The 19,951-nt window shown below is 38.4% G+C and overlaps 1 protein-coding gene across 21 annotated transcripts in view; it reads left to right on the top strand.

Moving 5' to 3' along the window:
* ROBO2 (roundabout guidance receptor 2) overlaps window positions 1-19,951 on the top strand; it is a 621,912-nt gene that overhangs the window by 507,972 nt on the left and 93,989 nt on the right. For all 21 annotated transcript variants that reach the window (XM_089773474.1, XM_089773465.1, XM_089773469.1 and 18 more), the window contains 5 exons: window positions 1,990-2,195; window positions 7,251-7,332; window positions 8,050-8,215; window positions 10,222-10,388; window positions 16,091-16,212. In XM_089773474.1, coding sequence (XP_089629600.1) covers window positions 1,990-2,195; window positions 7,251-7,332; window positions 8,050-8,215; window positions 10,222-10,388; window positions 16,091-16,212 — 743 coding nt within the window. The remainder of the gene's footprint in view (window positions 1-1,989; window positions 2,196-7,250; window positions 7,333-8,049; window positions 8,216-10,221; window positions 10,389-16,090; window positions 16,213-19,951) is intronic.

The raw sequence follows: 19,951 nt of genomic DNA, 5'->3' as shown, positions 1-19,951 counted from the left end.
CTCTTTCTCTCTGTTATAAAGAGAAGAATTCACAGTTAGTAATTTATTCCATAAATTTAGCCTCTTTTTCTGCACAGAATATTGAGAAGTAAATCTCAACGCCCTCCAATCTACTCATTGTTCATATTTATTGATTGATCATTTGTCCACTGTATTTTTTTAACTCAAGGGATTAGTCACAAATAGTTCTCTGTGAGTACCCAGCTGTCTCTCTTTGAAATTCAAGTTGTATTGCTCAGTTGTGACTGGTCAAATAGAGCACATCATATTGTTTCCATCACCAGATTACATGCATATATGAATGTTGCAGATACTACTTTTAAATTCAGTTTCAATGGAAATGAGCACGAAAGGGTTTGTGTTTGGATAAAAAAAATTCACCTAAAAATTAGAGCAACAATTCATGGATGTTTTACAATATTTGTCCATCTTTGAGATAGATAGACTCTGATATACAAACATCTTTCCAGTGATCTGCTCAAGTGTTGATTACTAATTCACTGAGAGACCTCTGTCATGGGAATCCTGTTTATATATTTAAATAACTGACAAAACTAGGAGAATTTTAAAACATTTTACAGAAGATTTACAAGTCATAGTGGTGAAAACAATACAGTTGTTCACAGATCACTGAAAATCCTAAGTGTTCATTTAACCTTTAGCCTTAGTGTCATGGAAACCTGTAGTAGTTTTTCACCCATAACACTCTTGGAAATGAAGATTCCTTCTAGCCAGGAGACTTTCAATTACTTTATTGATCAAACCCATTTAAAGGATTATGAGCTACTCATTTGGGCAGTAAAAAAAACTAATTAGATGCCAAAGAGCAATATCTAAAAAACAATAAGCTTTTAAAATACCTATATTGCTACCCATAAAAAAAGCAATGAGTTGCTACAAATAACTAAAGATGTATAGTTATCAACCTAAGCAATTATATGTTTTCATTCTTTCAATCTATATCCACTCACCTAGAAAAGTGAAGACACATTGCTCCACATTAAATGTAAATGAAAACTTATGTGGCCTAGGATTCACCTTAATATATTTTTGCTGAAGGTATTTCAATGGACCAAACATGGCATAGTGAATAATTTCAACAGAATTATTTATAACAATTATTCTTACAAGAAAAGTTAACACGATCATTTACCTCATCTTCAAGATACCGCACTAAGTAGTGGAATAAGGCTCTGACGCAACCAAGGACTCACTAGTTACAGAGTCCTTAATGAAATATTTCAAGCAAGCTCACTGATGGGGAGTGGGGAGGGGAGACAAAGAAGGCAGTTGCCCCAGGTCCTGGTGATTTCAAAGGGCCTGGGTTGCAGACCACCCTGCACCTGCAGTAGCGACAGTGGCAGCAGGAAGCTCTGGGCCCTTTAAATTGCCACCAGGGCACCAACGATGCACTCCAGGTAGCTCTGAGGATTGGGAAAGGCCTGGCCGAGCACGCTCCAGGTGGCACTGAGAGCTGGCTGCCGTAGCCCTGGTTTTTCCAGGGCGCAGAGCCGGCCTCTTCACCTTGCCAAGAGGCCTGGCATTTCTGTCAGCCTCCCTGATTTCAAGCATGCAAATATAAAATATTAGGGAGAAAAATATCAGAGTTCATGATTTTAAAAGGTGATGAAACAATTTGATAAGTAAACAGTTTGGTTAAATCTGAACTGTTCCTCCCTGAAGAGGGTGGTCCTAAGCCCAACAAGGCCAAGTCAACCCTGCTATTTTTTTGCAGTGTAGACATACCCATGCTCACGTAAGCATGATAATCTTTCAATGTTTCTTATTAGCCAGCTCAAATCTAGGTGCCATTTCATTGTAGCTAAGCACACCCCTTTTAAACATCTTACATTCATAATGGGTCTTGCAGAAAGTAATGTTTTCAATTTCCCTGGATATTATACATGATTTTGTTAATATTTTTATTCTGTTACAGAAATAATAACTACTAAACGTGAGCACTTGAATAATTGTTGTGTTGTCATTTAGTTTTGACAGATAGGCCTCCACCCATCATTTTACAAGGTCCAGCCAATCAGACATTGGCAGTAGATGGGACAGCTTTGCTGAAGTGTAAAGCTACTGGCGACCCTCTTCCTGTTATTAGCTGGTTAAAGGAAGGATTCACATTCCTGGGAAGAGATCCTAGAATATCAATACAGGAGCAGGGGACTTTGCAGATTAAAACTCTCCGGGTAAGTGCTAATACAAATGAATCTTTGTTAGGACTGGATCATTACTAAGCTGCTGAGGAACTCCCATCCAGTGGTTAGTCATTCTTGCCTTCAAAGTTGACGTGTGTCCCTCCATTTAGAATAATATCGTCTAGCGTCAGGTTTTCATTGAGCAAAATTCACATCCTACCTTTGCCAGAGAGATTAAAGGTCCATTTGGTGTGCTGTGGAGAACAACAGAGTTCAAAATGGCTGCCCTTAAAAGGTCAGGCAACGTTTTTTGGGGGAAGGGGCTCAATAACTCCCCTCCCCCCTGACCATTTTTTTCTCAATAACTTTTCCGCAGGCTCCCTCTGCTTTTTTTGTTTGTTTGTTTATTTTTTGCTCAATAAAAAAACTCCTTGGTATTCCTCATAAAAAAATTATTGTTTGGTGTTCCTCAAGTCTTAAAAAGTTTAGAAACACTTTTGTGTTGTAGAGGGTTTCAGGTAACATATTGGGATTCAGACAGAAGTGAGGGCTGGCTAAGCTGCATTCTGTGCAGGAGATGGGTACAGGGAACTGGTCACCATCTCCATCTCGTCTGACCCTGAAACTGGGTTTCAGTTCATTCATTGTTTCAAATTGGAGCAGCCTCATTTGTTCCAGCTGATAATTTGTCTCCAAGGAGCTGTTACCATAATCAGGTACTCCTAGACTGCAGATGGGCTTTGGCTACTTACTCCCTTACCAGATCTACTACACCAGGGACTAAGAGAGAGAGGTGCCCTGGAGCTGGCTGTGCTGGTTATGTTCTATATGTACTGGGATTTCCCTAGCTGCATGGTTAGGGCAGTGTTCCCCCCTCTTTGGCATAGGGCATGGAGGACTGTCTGGCCAGTACAGTTTGAAAGTATCTGAAAATCAAATGCCTTATATCGTCCAGCATCAGGTTTTCATTGAGCAAAATTCACATCCTACCTCTGCCAGAGATATTAAAGGCGGATATGGTGCAACATTTCTATAGAGCAGTGGAGGGTGGAATTCATATAGGGCAGAGACAAAATGAGATGTGAAATGTGATCTTAAATGAAATTCTGGTGCCTTGATCATTTCTTATCAAACGTTTTAAATGAATTTCTATCTAAAAAGAAAAAAAACACACCATATTTGAAGCACATTTATTTTCCAAATGGGATTTAGAATTACATTAGTAAAGTGTTTTCTTGTATAATTGGGTCTATTCCTGCAGCCTATAGTCATGCCTATGATCATTACACATGCAGATGGTCAGATTAAAATCAATGATATGTCCCACTTAGGGAAAGCAGGATGGTGTTCAAAATCTCCTGGTCACAAGGCTTTATAAGAAAACAAAAGTAAAAAATTAAAACAAATAACTCTGAATGAAGTGGCAAAATGTAGTTTGCCCATAGGCTCAATTCTGGATCAGATACATGAGGTTCATTTAACTTATGCCAGCTGCAGTGGTCTGAGTAGGTACTGTATCCTTCAACCTGTCCTACCTCACTCAGGGGAGGCCCTTAATGGGAAGTGACGGGAGCCAGGTTGCATAGCGTACTCAGTCACTCGTTTAGAGCAGCTTTCTGGCTGCTCTGTGCTGCAGTGCAGATAAGGTATGGAGGACTGATTCTTTGATATGTCTACACTCACATACAGAGTGGTTGCCATTCAAAAGGAAGCATTGCAAACAATTTAACACATTGATATCTGATGTGTCTTATTTAGAGTATAAATTAAATCTGCAATATCTCATCTACCACCACGTTGTCCCTTGTTGTTAAATGTTACCTTGCTAATGACAACCATTGTGTAGATTCATGTATTTATGTAAAATATATAAAGCATAGAGATATACATTAAACATTTCCAAATATGTATAAAATATAGTAAAATGTAGAAAGGTGAATATAGTTGTATTCTTCAGTAGTTGTTTAGAAATAATTTCTGGAAATATTTAATTTCATCAGCACTAATGTTTGCACTTAGTTTTATCAGGGGAAAAAATAATCAGCAAGACTATAAAGGACAAGAAATGAGCAGCAGTTTAGCTTTCTGCCAACATCTCATCAGTGATCGTAAATGAATTGTTAACCTCCTTGGAACAAAATGGAATTTATTAAAAAATTTATGCCAGCTTTCCTTGGGTAAACAATTTATCCTCCCTCTCTGGGCTAAAGGCGGTCTTGGGCCATGAAGGTTAATGCATTTTTACTGTAGAGCTGGATTAAAGAGTGCGGCTGAATAGTCAAGATTCCCCAGTAGTGTTCGAAAGTAGCAATTAAAGGTGGGAGCTTGGTGATTTCAAACAAACTCGCAGGGCATTGATGATGGGCTTCTGTGGAGTGTCCATGAGGCAGAAGCTCATGGGAAGCCTGCCTCCATGCAGTCATGCAAACAATGAAATACTTGTTGAATCGTGCCAGCACATTAATGTCTTTGTTAGAGGTATATGATCTGTAAAAGAGAAAAGAAATACTGTCAGGGTAAAGGAAAATCCATCATTAAGTGTGGCTTTTAAAGACATGGAGGTTTTATTGATCCTTGAGTGGCCCATTTTCATTAGAGACTCAAAAATTTGCTCCACAAGCTTTCTCAATGCAGTAACGTCTGTTATTTGAATCAGACACACCAGGAAGAAAGACTCAACACCATAAATTGCTTTAAGCTGGAAGCAGCAAACTTTATGAATTAATTATTTGAGGAGCAACGTTAGTTCGAACCAAGGGATTTGGTTCGAACTAATGCGTCCCTGCACGCACTTTCGCTTCGAATCAGCGGAATAACACACGGGCAAAATCATGCTAATGAAGCGCGTGCTATTTAAATCCCTGTTTCATTAGCAATTTCGGTCGGCTACATTTGCATCCCTAGCTCGAACTAGGGACTAAGTGTAGACGTACCCTTAAAAGTAACTGACTGTCCACAGCCATAGGTGGTTCATTCAAACTTATGCATAGGTTAGGTTTTGGTCTCTATGACAGTGGTGGGGGGGTCTACCCTTCCCATAGAACAGTTATCCCCTGTCCAGCCAAACCCTTCCCCCAACATTACTGAGTTGGTATGAGATGTTGAAAAACAATGAATTGCCATTGACTGTCTTGATATTTCTCCTTTTTGTGTGTGTTTAATATCACAAAAGATTAAAAAGCAAACAGTGTTATCACGCAGATCCACAATTCAGTAGGCACACATGTAATCCGCATAGCTGGTAGTTAACTTCATGGGCTACAAGAAGTGGAATATCCTCAGCATTCTTTATATACAGTATTTGCTTTCTAAGTATACTCACCGTGTCCAGTGTCATATTCCACTTTGCCACAGTGATGCACAAATAGTTAAAAAACTGCATTTGACTACCACATTACAAAGTTACCTTTTCCCAAACAACAGCTTAGAAAACACACAGTAGAACAGTATAGCAGAGAATGCTATATTGCTCCCAGTCTCTGCTGATAAGGCTATCTGTCATCAAGTGCCTTTGTTTTTTCCCAGCAGCTGGATTACGTTTTGAATATTTCAGAGGCTCTTTCTGACTCAAGGCAACTGCATATTCTTAAAATTCAGGTCTTAAAATTCAGGCAAATTTACTAAACAGTTACATCACTAATTACCTGTCCTGCCCTGTCAATAACAATTGTATACTGCAGCAATAATGTGTCTGAATCAAAATGTGTCATCACAATTCAAACATGATAAACTTCAAAAATCAATTAAAAAAATAGAGCAGCAAATATTGTAAAGAGCATCTTGCCGATTTGCCTCCACAGCCAAAATCAAGCTATGAGCACATTGATTTCAGTTCCAATTTAATATAGAGCAGAGCACACACATACTATATCCCCTTACAGTCCAATAAACCATTTTTGGATTTAATCCTAAATCCATTGAGATTTTCCAGTGCAATCTTCCCCCCAGTGAATATAATTCTTCTCTCCTATCATCAGAGTCAGCACTCTTCCCACTCCATTTCCATTTATAGACTGGCATGTTTTACACCTCGCAGGTTGGGGGCTTCTCAGTACACACCATGCTGTTGGCCAACTGTGATATTCCATTGATCTCAGTAGATCTCACCGGAACAATTATCAGCTCTCAATTCACAGCTTCCCTTAGCCTTCAAAGTGAGAAATAACAAAACATCAGGGGAAATCAGTCAGTGTGACGGAAAAAATATGAAAAGCAGAGGAAAATAATTCAGTGAGTGTCAATTTGATCACAGATAATTTCCCCCATATAAATTCTGCATATCTGATAAGATACAGAGATAATCATTTATGTGACTATAACACATTTTATCCCAAAAGATCCCCAAAACACTTCTCAAGCTCCAACCATACAGCACAACTGAAATGCAAACCCTCTGGTGTGGAAGGCGGCTGACTGTTCATTAATAACCTCATACCACTCTTCATAACTGTGGAAAGGGGAGGGAAATTTGCCTAGGCTACTGACTCAGCTAAAAAATGTTATGTATGAGGACCTTAATATCCATACCAATTAGACAGAACTTATTTTAAAGCCTCATCTAAAAAGACCCTTACTACTGTAATACTTTCTCTACAACAGAAGAATGCAAGAGTGTCAGACAACCCAGATGGGATTGGAAACTAAATCAAGACAAAGATTATGAAACTGAAGCTTAATCTTCACTAAAGTTGAAATCTGTACCCATTTCATAATAATTTAGACACACTTTAAATTACAATTTCAGTCATGGGTATATTATGTTATATGTTTACTGGAATTCACCTGGATCTTCCTTCATACATAAAAAAAACATTATTGGTATGTTTTAAATAAACCATTTTGAAATACCCATACCCTGTATCAGTGACATTAACAATATGTGAATTAGTATAATTGGTGTGGGGAGAGAAAATAGAGAGAGCAAGTAACGTTATTATATCTCTAAAAGTAAGCCACCATTAAATAATCATTTAATATCTGGTGTACAATGTAGGCTAAGTCCTTCTGATTTTACATTAATAATTATCTTGAAAAAACTTAAGAGGATTGTGCCACATGATGTTGAAGGTGTGTCAAAAATGTTCTTAACTATTTTTGTATGACTAGATATCCGACACTGGCACTTACACGTGCGTGGCCACAAGTTCAAGTGGGGAGACATCTTGGAGCGCTGTGCTAGAGGTGACAGGTAAGCTATATGAGAAGCTGGTTATTCTCTTGGTTCATGTTTGCTGTGTTATAGCAGATCTGTTTTAAAGGCAACTGGTATTGAGATTAATATATATTTTAGATAGAAAGGCTGGATATGTTCACATGCCTTAGATTTTGGTGTTATTTTTTCTAAATCTCCACTGATAGCATAACCAGTTGTATTAATATCAAGCTACATTAGAGAGTTATATCTAAGCCAAACGTGAGTGCCAGCAAACTAATTTTCCATGCAGGAATGCTTTTATGGCCATGCAGAATCGAACTGAAGTCTCTGGAGTTCCACGTGGGCCAAAAGAGTCTACCTGAATGGAGATGCTTTTGTAAAATTGGGGGCTTTCTCATGCCTTCTGTTGACTGATATGTTGAATCTGTCCCAGTTATTAACAAAAAATGAAGCAGACTAAGCTTTCTCTTCTCTCCCCTCCATTTTTTTTATTGTTATTGCTTCCTTTGGGTTGGTTTGTTTTATAAGCATAAGTTGCTATAAAGACTGACAGCCTATTTCCAAGAACATATGTCTCTAAATGTAAACCTGACTCTCTCTGTCTTTTATTTTTAAGTTAAGTCAGTAAGCATTGTGGTTATTGTGCTCCCTATCATAATTTATTTGTATAGCTTTTTTTTACTCACCTTTTTTAAATCAAATTGTACAGTCAAGGATAAAAGTTAACTATTTTTATTTACCCCCTCACAGAGGTTGGTGGAGCAACAGTCAGTAAAAATTATGATTTGAATGACCTTCCTGGGCCACCATCCAAACCCCAGGTCACTGATGTTACTAAAAACAGTGTCACCTTGTCCTGGCAGCCAGGCACCTCTGGAAGCTTACCAGCCAGTGCATATATTATTGAAGCTTTTAGGTATGTGAAAATGTCCACTTCTAATCTATTTCCTTTCTAACTTTGTTTTTAACACACTGTTAGCTATGTTCCTAGTATGATGGTACCTGTGTGGACATCTGCAAATTGAATTAACTTAATAAAGGTCTTATCCTAGATGGCAAGGAGTTCATTTTTATTTTTCAGATTATTTTTTTAAATTTTTAATTAATTATTTCTTAATGGAAAGCTTTGATAAGCACCAGACTATTTCTTCAGGTCAGCAGAATTATAGCTTCACTGCATATTAAATCATTTGTTACTTATTTCTTAATCCTGATCATCACTGAGGGTTTCAAATGAGAATGTTGGGGAGTAGTTTAGTTAGGACTGAGTAAACCAGATTAAAAAACAGTTACTAACAGAATTCCCTAATCCATGAACATGTTGGGATGTTTGGTTTTCTTAAATCGGAATGTTTATTAAAAATACAAACAAAAAGAAACCTTGTGAAATTCCAGTATGTTTATACAATATGGAATAAAATTAAAAAACAAACATCTGATTGATTAGAGCTTGATCCCGCAAGTCTCAAGCTGATAGGAGTTGAGGTGGCAAGCGTCTTACAGGTGTATACAGTATCTTACAGGATTGAGCCCTTAGGCCACAATTCAGCAAGTAATTTAAATCAACGGGTAACTTGCATGTTTTGTTAGGGTCATGTTTAAGTACCTTCCTGAATCAGTGTGTTAAAATAATGAAAGAAAAAAGAGTAAATATATTTTGTCTTTTAATTAGCATTGTAGTCTATGGTCCTCTAAGATATGCAACACCTCATAAGGGCACAATAATGACAACTCATCCTCTTACATAAATATTTACGTCCCATTTCTAAATTATGCAAATAATAGTTTTCAGTAAAGATGAGTCTGTAACTTCCAATATGTCATTCCACACATGTGAAAATTAAATAGTACCAAATAGTACCATATGGAAAAGACACAAAGCTTTCTCATGAAAAATGTACAACTCACAGCTAGGAAATCACTTTATTTCTCTATCCTTAGCAAAACTTCCCATTTTACTTTACATAAGCTGCAATGACATCCCGCCCCATGACTCTAAAAAGCACCATATATTCATAGGAAGCTATTTTTAACAATCACACGTGAGATCTTTACAGACGCAAGATGATATTTTGTTTATAGACCAGTCCAGCTGCAAACGTACTTGTGTGTGTGTGTGTGCGTGTGCGTGTGTGTGTGTGTGTGTTTCTTTTGCACATATGTTTTTGAAAGGCTATGTTGTAATTTTGCATATGGATTTAATTCAGTGAGAACACATTTTTTTAGCAGGATGATTTATTGGCATAATTTACCATGTAGTTTAGAAACTTATTCTTTTAACAGGTTTATTCTTTTCAAACATTTGTTCAAAAGGGCCCAATTTATCATTCAAATTTACTTTTCCACTTTTCCGTATCTGTTCCTTTTGTGGGTATTTATTTTAGAGAGCTGTAATGTATTAGTAAAAGCTTTCACTTCAGCTGGGTTGAAACATTTTTCTGCTTCTATTGTTTTGTTTTGTAACATGGTCTACTCTCTTGATGAATTAACTAAAACCAACATGACTTTCATTTTTATTTTTTTTATTGATCTTGCTGGTTTTTTCCACAGTGTTTAACTTCGGGAAGGAAATGAAACCCAACTTCTTTTACAAATCCTTTCTCTCTCTGCTATGTAAAAGTTTATTAAGGTGATAAATTGCTTTTCTTAACTCCTGAAGACAGGACAAGAAGTAATGGGCTTAAATTGTAGCAACGGAGACTTAGACATTAAGAAAACTTCCTAACTATAAGGATAGTTAAGCACCAGACCAAATAACCTAGCGCAGTTTTGGAGTCATTGTCAGTGGAAGTTTATAAGAACAGGTTAGAGTTGGGGATGGTCTATATAAATTTAGTCCTAAGTGCAGGAAACTGAACTATCAGTGACCCTGGCAGTTCTTTTTGCTTTAATCTCTAGTTTTCAACCATGTTCTCATTGCAGCCAATCTGTGAGTAACAGCTGGCAAACAGTTGCTAATCATGTAAAGACAACACTCTACACTGTAAGAGGATTGCGACCAAATACAATCTACCTGTTTATGGTGAGAGCAATCAACTCACAAGGTCTGAGTGACCCCAGCCCTATGTCAGATCCTGTCCGCACACAAGGTAATGTCAAACATTAATTATTCATAAGCTCTTCAGCTGTATCCAGGTTTTTGCTTGAATAACATAATAATAGAAAGAAGGATGAAAAATCTCTGAAAATTGGGCCAGTTTAGTTCATCTGCTTTGCACTGTCATGGTAACTCAACACACTGTGTACTGACCTCCACTAGTGGGGAGCTGATAAATCCAGGTTTAATTTTCTGCTGCACTACTGACTTTTTGTGCAACCTTAGATAAGTCCCTTAAGGCCAGATTTGTAGAGGTTTTGCAGTGCCTACAGATGCAGGTAGGTGTTTAGTGCAATTTTCAAAAGCACCTACACCCCACTCATATTGTTCAGGTACTTTTGAAAATCCTGTCTGCATTTTAGGTGCATTAATACCATAACAGATGTTGTTCTTTGTCTATCTGTGCCTCAGTTCCCCATCTGTAAATTGGTGATAATAGCACTTCCCTACCTCAAAGGGATTTTTTTCAGGATAACTATTTTCATGATCATGAGCTGCCCAGGCACTATGTTAATGGGGGTCATATAAACATGATATAAAGATAAAAGCTAGGTTTTCAACTTGTTTTCACCATCAGAGTTGCACAAAGCAGCGACAGTGTATGAATGAATCTGGCCCAATGTTTTGGAAAAAATTAATGTGAATCTAATTCATGCCGAGAATTATTATAAAATATATCCTGGGTTGTGTGTTAACATCATTATGTTCTCTACATTCATCCACCGAATAGTAAATGAAAAAAGGGTGGCATATATAGGACTTCTCAACTGTAGGACAGTTAGTGCAATTAGATAAAGATGGCCCAGATCCTCCATTGCTTCCTATTACTTACACCTGTGCAGAAGTCACGTGAAATGCTGACAAACAGGAATGGTTGTTTTAAACACAATTTATTCTCACTATTCTCAGTCTAAATGGACATAGTGAAAATGGACAAACTTCTCTGTGGAGCACAGGACACGACATGACTTTGTCATGCATTGCCCACATTCTGCATCACACAGCATAACTCTTCATTGAACAGGAAACAGTTAGGAACCATTGTTTAATCAGACTTATTCCTGTCAATGGATGATTCATTTACAGAAAGGTCTTTTCCTCGCCTTACTTGGTTATGCAGGAAGGTAAGGAGGGTGAAGATAGCGTCTCTGCCCCCTGAGAAGTCTCCCAGCAGCCACAGCACTTGTAAAAGACCCTAGATTGTTCTCTGCAAGGGGCAGGGTTGGGTAGGAATAGACTGGAGGCTTGTTTTTTAAAGGTTTGCTACAAAAATTATTGTTACCCACCCACACTGCATCAAGAAGACTCCAGGTGGGATTCTGCTCTCCAAAGGAGAGCATCTCCCCATCAGTTCCATTGCACACCAGCCCTGATTCTATGATCCATGCTCATAGGTTGATCTAGCTCTTAAAAACACTTACATTCCACATCTTTACATATTGACAAGAGATTTGATTGCAGCAAAAAGCAGTTCTTTTCATTAGCTTCAGGACATGTAGTTTCCATTTCCTGTAGCACATGTATAGTTCTTTGATACCTTACTATTTAGTGGAATTAAATAATAAAATCAATTGACAATTAACATAATGTTTTGATGTGATTTCTAATAATGCTTGGATTCAACTCTGACTCACAAAGAAAACTGACACGCAGTAAAAAGCCTATTCATACTAGCCATAGCTAAGTAAAGAAGCAATTAGAGCAATGATAGATTATATTAATTCACAGCACGTATCCATGATAACTTTATAACTTAACATTTGGCTTCATTAAATAAAAATATGGCAAATAACATGCAGAGTATACTGAGCAAATTCACACATTTAGACTGCAAATCATTACACCAAGCAAGAATTCCTCAAGCCACTCATCCCATTAAGACCACTACTGTTTGCTTTGTATGTTGAATAACCATACATTCATAAACACCATTAATAATATTGAAATAAAGAACTCTAAATAAAATGCTTCTGAACTTACTAGGTTCATTTGGAGTCACTAGTTGCCAAGGTTGTGCTAAAAAAAAAGTCCCTTGTAAATGCCAAATAAACACATGGTTCTCAGTGGCATGTAGGTCACCCAAAAGATGTGTAAAGAACATGACTTGAGGCTAGCTCTCTTGTTCTGAGGAGCGCTCAAACACTATACTGTGTTTAGGCTTCTTTCTGGATTTCCAGGCAACTCAATTGCCATACCTTTCAGGGTGGCTTGAGGCTGAGTATCAAGTTTTTCAGTATCATGAGCATTGTTGTTCGTATGTGAACAAAGTTTCGATTCAGCAGATCCTCGACTCCTGTGCCACCCTGCTTTAGCACAAACTCCCTTTCCAAGGCTCATCCAACCAGCCAAAAGTGTCGCTAGGTGTTAGACTGCTAAGGAGTACAGAAGTCCCATCAGTACAAATTATTAGCTGTCCTTCTAGGATGAATTCTCTAGCATGCTAAGGAGTGTGAAAGGAGGTACTTAGCAACTCCTAAGATTTTGCAGGAGTGTAACTCCCTCCTGCAGATTGTCTCAGTTACATGGTATGGAACAGTCCAATCATATTTAGCCAATATTTGCATATTCTAACATTTTTATTTTCTGTAAATTTCTTTTAAAACTATGTTAAAAAAGCATTAAGATATACAATTAATCACTTGAAATCAGACAATGAACACAGTGAGTTTGTCCATTCTATAATCTAATGCAGCCCCTCTGTATTTTATTTAGCATAGGCTAGGTATTTTGCAGAAAAATATTTTAATATTTTATTGGCACTGTATTTCTCTTCCTTCATCTGTAAAACCACATGATCTTAGTGCCATAAGTCCACAACAGGATTCAGTGGCAGAGGAGCACAATAAAGATCCAGAAACCTCTTAAAGTGGCCTAACGCACATTTTCTAAACTTATCAATTACATGATTTGAATAGCCAGTATCTTAGGCTCTTCCTGGGCTAGATTTTTTCAACTGGGACCTTTCCCTGTTCCTATAGCATAAAGTTCTTATCTCTAGCCTTGAATGATTGGATTACTGATCTAGGACATATTATTCCCTGCCCTGGACATCAGATGAATGCAATTCTGTGAGAGAAGGACATATTTCTCATTCAGGTTGATTTTGAAAAATGCAGCCATTTGAAGTTGCTAGACATTTAAAAATTCAGTCCTTGGGAAGATGAATAAGTGGGCAAAATCTGGTATGCAAGTTAAAGTTGCATGCAAAATTCACATGGATAACACTTCCACATGTGGATTCTTCTGTTTGTATAATGAACAATATTACATAGGTAGTGGTGATATCTGTACCCAACTTTGATTAGTCCTTTTTTAATTTATGGAAATTTATCTATGTTAACATGCACTAACTCTGTATACATTATATATGTTTCCCTTCCAAAGGGAATATAATCTCAGAATGCTACTGATTCTGTCCCCTACGTAGGTAATAATATGTTCTAAAACGTAATCATGGATAACTGTGGGAATTGTTTTATATCAAGTATAAAAGAGTTTTTTAGTTAATATAAGTTACATTTCAATAAACAAATCTGAGGTGCTCTGCTACAAGTTAATTTTAATATCTGTCTGTCTTTCTCTTTTTCACTCATTTTAAATAGAAATATTTTGCTCAGCATACCACTTCTGCACCATTACTATCTTTTCCATTTTTTGCTTATATTCCCTTTGGGATGCTAATAGAGTCATCCCACACTTTTGAAAGTCACTAGAAAGTCTGTGTATATTATGTCTCTTAAATGAATCAAAACCCAGAATATTGCTCAAAATATGAAGCTGAAATCTAGACTATGAAAACCAGATTTTTATCAAAATCCTGAATACTGTGGTATCTGAGTCATGCTTTGAATGTTTTTCTTTCTTAAGCTCAGTGTTATCACTCTTTTGTAATAATAATAATAATAATAATAATAATAATAATAAATAATTCCTATTAAGAGAATAAGGATCTATATACTACTCTCCCATAAATAAGACTACCAGACAGAAAAGGTGTCACCTTCCTTGAGGCTTTCCTTTGTGAAGGGAGGAGTTTGAAGACAGCATGTATGGGGACGTAGGTATGGTCAGTGAAACGAATAGCTCTTGTGGATCACCTGGGAAATCACAGTAGAGCTTATGAATACTTATCCACTTTATATCAGGATTTTGGGCCCCCTTTCTCCTCTAGCAGCACCAGTTTTGTGAAGTAATTAAATCTGAACACAATGCTGGTACCCCAACTCCCAGCTCTTCAGAGAGAGAAGCAGACACTAAGGGAAGTCTGTGTTGTGTGGATGGAAGTATGTCACGTTCAGTTGCCCCTCTCTGACTTAACCCAGACACAACAAACACCCAGACACAACAAACTCCAAGGAAATTCCAGTGCATCACTTGGGAAGGATCCTCACTTCTTTCCAAAAGCAACTCAGGGGAGAATGTGCTGAAGGTGTAGCTACTGCTTCTATAAACCTAGTGAGGTTTCTATGATGACTCTTCCTCCCACCCCATGCTATGTTGTGGAGAGAACATATAGCCTAAAAGTTGAATATGTGGCATTTTGAAATCATTGGGATAAAGAGTTTCTCTGAGTGCTGCATGCTGTGGAGCCAGATCCATACAAAGAAAGCCACTTATGATACATTTACCTTGCCAGCAATGACCTACCAGTTCTGTCACCACATAGTTGGGGACTGTTCTTAGGGTTGGAATGCACATGGGTAATCTCATAGGAAATGTGAGTAGGATGGGGAATGAATAGGTAGACCAGAGGCAGGACTAAAGAGATTTATATTTTAGCTCCACGCACAGAAAAGACCATGCAATTTCAGGTTGCATAACTTTGTCCATATAGCCACACTGAAGTCCCCAAGAGCCACTATTGTCAAGGAGCAGAGCCAGAGTGGTGTGGTGGGATAGAACCTACTCACAGATTGCCCTCTTTCTACACAGAGCTAATGCAACCTACCTGTAATAAGGTGGGGGAATGTATGTTTTCACGGTGAAGGTAGGATTTGGAAAAATCTCTGCAATGTAATCCATGTCTTCTCTGTGTGACAGGGAAATCTTAATCTCATTTTCAGACATGAACACCTGGAAAATGTATACATTTTTTGTAGAGGGACAGGCTTAAATAACAGGAAATTGCTCTTTTAGCATGGTTCACTGGCTCCTCTCTCTTTCTCACTCATATTGTGTCAAACTGAAAAGGAGAGGAAAGTACAGTGCATATTGAAAAGGAGAGGAAATTTGAAGAAGCATATTGAGTATAACATACACAGTTTAAAAACAAGCAAATGTACATATTCAGTTCCACATTATCACTTGTTTAAATTATACAAACTATTTGTGCTCTAGCCCTGCAACCACTCCAGGACTATTATCATCTGAATATTTTAAAACAGGTGAATATGGAGCCTCACCAATCACTCATTAGCTTTTAGAAAAAAATGTTTTACATTATTATTTGGGCTAGATAGGAACATTTTTAATTGCCCAAGTAACAGAAAGTGTGGTGTTTATTTATGGCAGTGAATGTTTATGTGGTACTTTTAAGGGTTCGTCGTTCCATCTTATGCATAGCGGTTTTTGAAAGTGTTATAAACTAAGAATATTTTAAACCAATTCATTAGATTTTTCAGTTCTAATGAACAGATGACACAAGTGAGCTTCTTTATTAAAATAATCATTTTGTGTCTGTCATTGGCCTGGCAGATATCAGTCCACCAGCACAAGGAGTGGATCACAGGCAAGTCCAGAAAGAGCTAGGAGACGTCATTGTACGGCTGCATAATCCTGTTGTGCTGACACCCACTACAGTTCAAGTCACGTGGACAGTAAGACTTCTCAATTACTAACTTTCATTGACAGCTTTAATCTTGTTTACTTGTCCCTGCAATTATTTCTCAGCCCGGAAGAGCCCTAGTCTGACCCCAATACAAGAGATCAGGTAAGCTAACATTGTACAGACAATGAGAAGTGTGCTAAAGGAATGGATTCTTCCTTTCCTTCTTTTTTTCTCCTTCTTTGTTAAAGTCAATCAGGTTCAGAAGCTTCACATGTAGCACAAGGCATGTTAACTGACTGACAAAAATCTTTTTAGCAGCATGTGTTTCAACACATAATGCAAAACCTAACTGATACTAATCTTCAGTATGTAAACTAAGGTAATAATCAAAATGAAGTATAAGAATTAAGGCTAAATTGATGTTTTAATAATCTCTCTCTACTTCAGTCTATGGGGACCTCCCACAATACATGATTTGCTTGGTGACCTTTATTTGCAATAATGATCTTCCTACAGGGCACTTGTGAACAGATGTATACACTGGTAATGTATGGTATAAGTAGGTAATGGTATTTTGTTCTTCAGCACAAGTCTTACCTTCATCTGATTGATTATGGAAGGCAGGAATCTCTTTGGCTTTACCTACAACATCTCTGTTTAAGAGGTCTAACTATTGAGTTAGAACTCCTGAGGACTAAGTTTATAGTAAGCAGCTTTCTAAGTGTTACATTGCTTTTCCTGGCACTTCTGGGAAGGCATTTGTATCCACAGAAGCAGAAATTTCCTAGGGTACTATACACCACGTGTGCTTTGTTCTTCAGGCAGCTAGTTACCTTGTGCAGGGGAATTCCAGAGAGGGGAATGGGGACTAAGTGCCACAGTAGTGCACAAGGCTTGAATGATTATTTTTATAGGGTGAATGTTGCTGCAGGGATTCAGGCAGTGTTCAGAGTATTTTTTTGTTTACACATGCAATGTCACTATGGCCAGCAGCTAATGAGTCATGAAGACCATAAGGCTATATCGACACTACAGTGGGGATCAACGCTCTGAGATCAATCCACCGTCAATCAATTTAGTGGGTCTAGTGAGTACCTGCTAGTTTGAGCACAGATCACTCTGCAGTCGACCCTTGTACTCCAACCCTGATGAGAAAAATGGGATAGCCCGTCGACCCCCCTCAGTGTAGACTCCGCAGTAACTAGACATAAGGTATGTTGATTCCAGCTATGTTATTCATGTAGCTGGAGTTGCATACCTTAGGTGTAGACCTAAGCTAAGACAGAAGAGGGGACAGAAAACAAGAGGTGCACATGTGGGCCAGGAACCAGTGGACTTAGCTGGGCTGGTGTAAAGTTTATTGCCTTTGTGTAACCCACACACCTAGTGTGGTTCACTGTCCCATGCAGTGGCACCTAGATCACAGCAACAGAGAAGAACAAGAGACCTCTACAACATAGGCTGAGAGCCCAGCTGGCTTTTAGCTCAAAAGGTAAGGCTCCTATACTAAGCTCCAGATATCCCAGGTTCAAATTCTCCTGGTGGCAGTTACATTTGCAATACAAAGTTTGGGTTGGTGGGGACCTATATACCTCATCCCTGTTCAGACTTGGAGACAGGCCTGCAATGGGAATGGGAATTTCACTGACTTTCCTTTTTCAAATGAGTATAGGAAATATTTCAATACATCTCAAAGGCTGGGAATGTGGTACCCCATGTATTTCCAGTCCTTACTTAATGCCTTTGTAACAAACCCTGCTACTATGGATTGGAATAGGGAGAGTATTTACACGTTGATCCACGGAGTCAGGTGTTACAGAGAGGAACTGGATAAAGTTGTATGGTCAGCAGACTGTTGCAAGTGGATCCAGCTGAAGGGTCTGTAGTGCTTCAAAGACAATTGGGTCTGGCCAAAGTCTAATCACTGTTCCAAGCCCTTGGTGTGCAAGGTGCTCCTCAAGGCTCAGACATTTTCTGACACCCTTCTTTGGGATGTGGGCCTTTTGCAATTCAGACAATTGTGGTCTCCACCAGAATTCCACCACCCAAGCCCCTAATTAGTTACACTGCTCCCCAGAGCTCCACCAAAGATGTGGTCTCGCTGCATTTCCAGACTAACCCCTTTAGGGACCACATGACTGTAAAGCAAGGAACACTGTATTAACAAAGAAAGTGCTTAACCACACACTTTCACTCTTGTTGTACAGATCTTAGTCTGAAGAAAAGCTATGTTCAGACACACCCTAACATCTAAGAGCCTCATGTCTTCTGTGAGTCTGCAGGCTGTTAGGGTATGTTTACACTAACTCGTTAATTCAAGCTAGACAGGCAAATCAGGCAACCAGAGTTGCAAATGAAGCCCGAGATTTAAATATCCTGGGCTTTATTTGCATGTTCCCATCCGGCCGCCATTTTTAAATCCCCCTTAGTTCGAACTGACTGCCCGCGGCAGTCAGAAGTTAATCCGAACTAAGTCTTTAGTTCAGATTAACTGTTACACCTCATTCCACGAGGTGTAACAGTTAATCCGAACTAAGGACTTAGTTCAGATTAACTTCTGACTGCCGCGTGTAGCCGCGGGCAGTCAGTTCGAACTAAGGGGGATTTAAAAATGGCGGCCGGATGGGAATATGCAAATAAAGCCCGGGATATTTAAATCTCGGGCTTCATTTGCAACTCCGGTTGCCTGATTTGCCGACCTAGCTCGAATTAATGAGCTAGTATAGACATACCCTTAATGTTTCAGTATGGACAGATGCTCTCCTGCCCTCTGTCTCCGTAGACAGTCCTGCTTACAGGACTGTAAAGGTGGTTTGCCTCCAACTTAGCGTGGCAGCTCTTTTTTCTATACAATCTGTCTCCTTTTGCCATGTGCTCAAATTAAAATCTCCAGCCCCTCCCTCGGTAATGCACCTGTGCAGAAAATCCTCAGTGGTTAAGAATAATTCAAAGTAGATAGCCCCAAGTTTGTGGTTCCTTTGGCTTCTCTGTGACAGTCCTTTATTGAAATGTTGGGAGTCTTTCCTGGGCAGGATAGCTGTAATGCATTTAAATAGTGTTTCCCTGAGCAAAGAAAGATGTGTTAATCAAAAAATACAAAATGGAGGTCCTAGTAAAGTAGGGCTTCCCAATACAAAATGGAGTGCACTGTTTGATCCAAACACACTCACATTTTCCACCAAGAAGAGGTGAAATAATATGAAAAATCTCTCTGCTTGGTGCCTACCCTGAATTCATGAAGAAGAAAGAAATGTGATTTTCATAAGGAAAATATAAATGGTTATGATTTATAATTTCAGCCTTTTTGCTTCTTCATTGGATGTAAAAAGCAGAGGCTCTAACCATCTAACAAATACAGAATGCCCCATAGAGTTACATCAGAAGGATGGAAGAGATTGGGAGGGCAGAGGAGAGGAATTTAAAGATGCTAATTAGAAAGTGTCTAGCCATTAGAACAAAACCATTCAATTAATCATAGTTTCTGGGATGGTGACCACACTATCCAGCGAGTAAAGCCAACTTTATTAATGTAACATGAAGACCCCGTGTAGCTAACAAACAAAAGGAGACAGATGCCAGAAGAATGATGACTCTTTTCCTCTTGGAAATTCCTGTTTGGAATTCAAATGTTTGTCAGGTGACAGACCATCTAGATCTCTTTCTAGCGTTCTGACTGCTGGCAAATTAATACAGTCACTCCCCTTCTCTGAGTTCTGTTGTTATGGATTTTTTAAACTATTCTTAAATTGTTTCCTCCTTCCAAGTCAGGATTTTAAATCCCAGAAACA

This window comes from Pelodiscus sinensis, chromosome 1 (genome assembly GCF_052426305.1).
Source record: "Pelodiscus sinensis isolate ZL-2025 chromosome 1, ASM5242630v1, whole genome shotgun sequence".
NCBI classification, from domain to species: domain Eukaryota; kingdom Metazoa; phylum Chordata; order Testudines; family Trionychidae; genus Pelodiscus; species Pelodiscus sinensis.
This window is presented reverse-complemented; position numbering and strand designations above follow the sequence as displayed.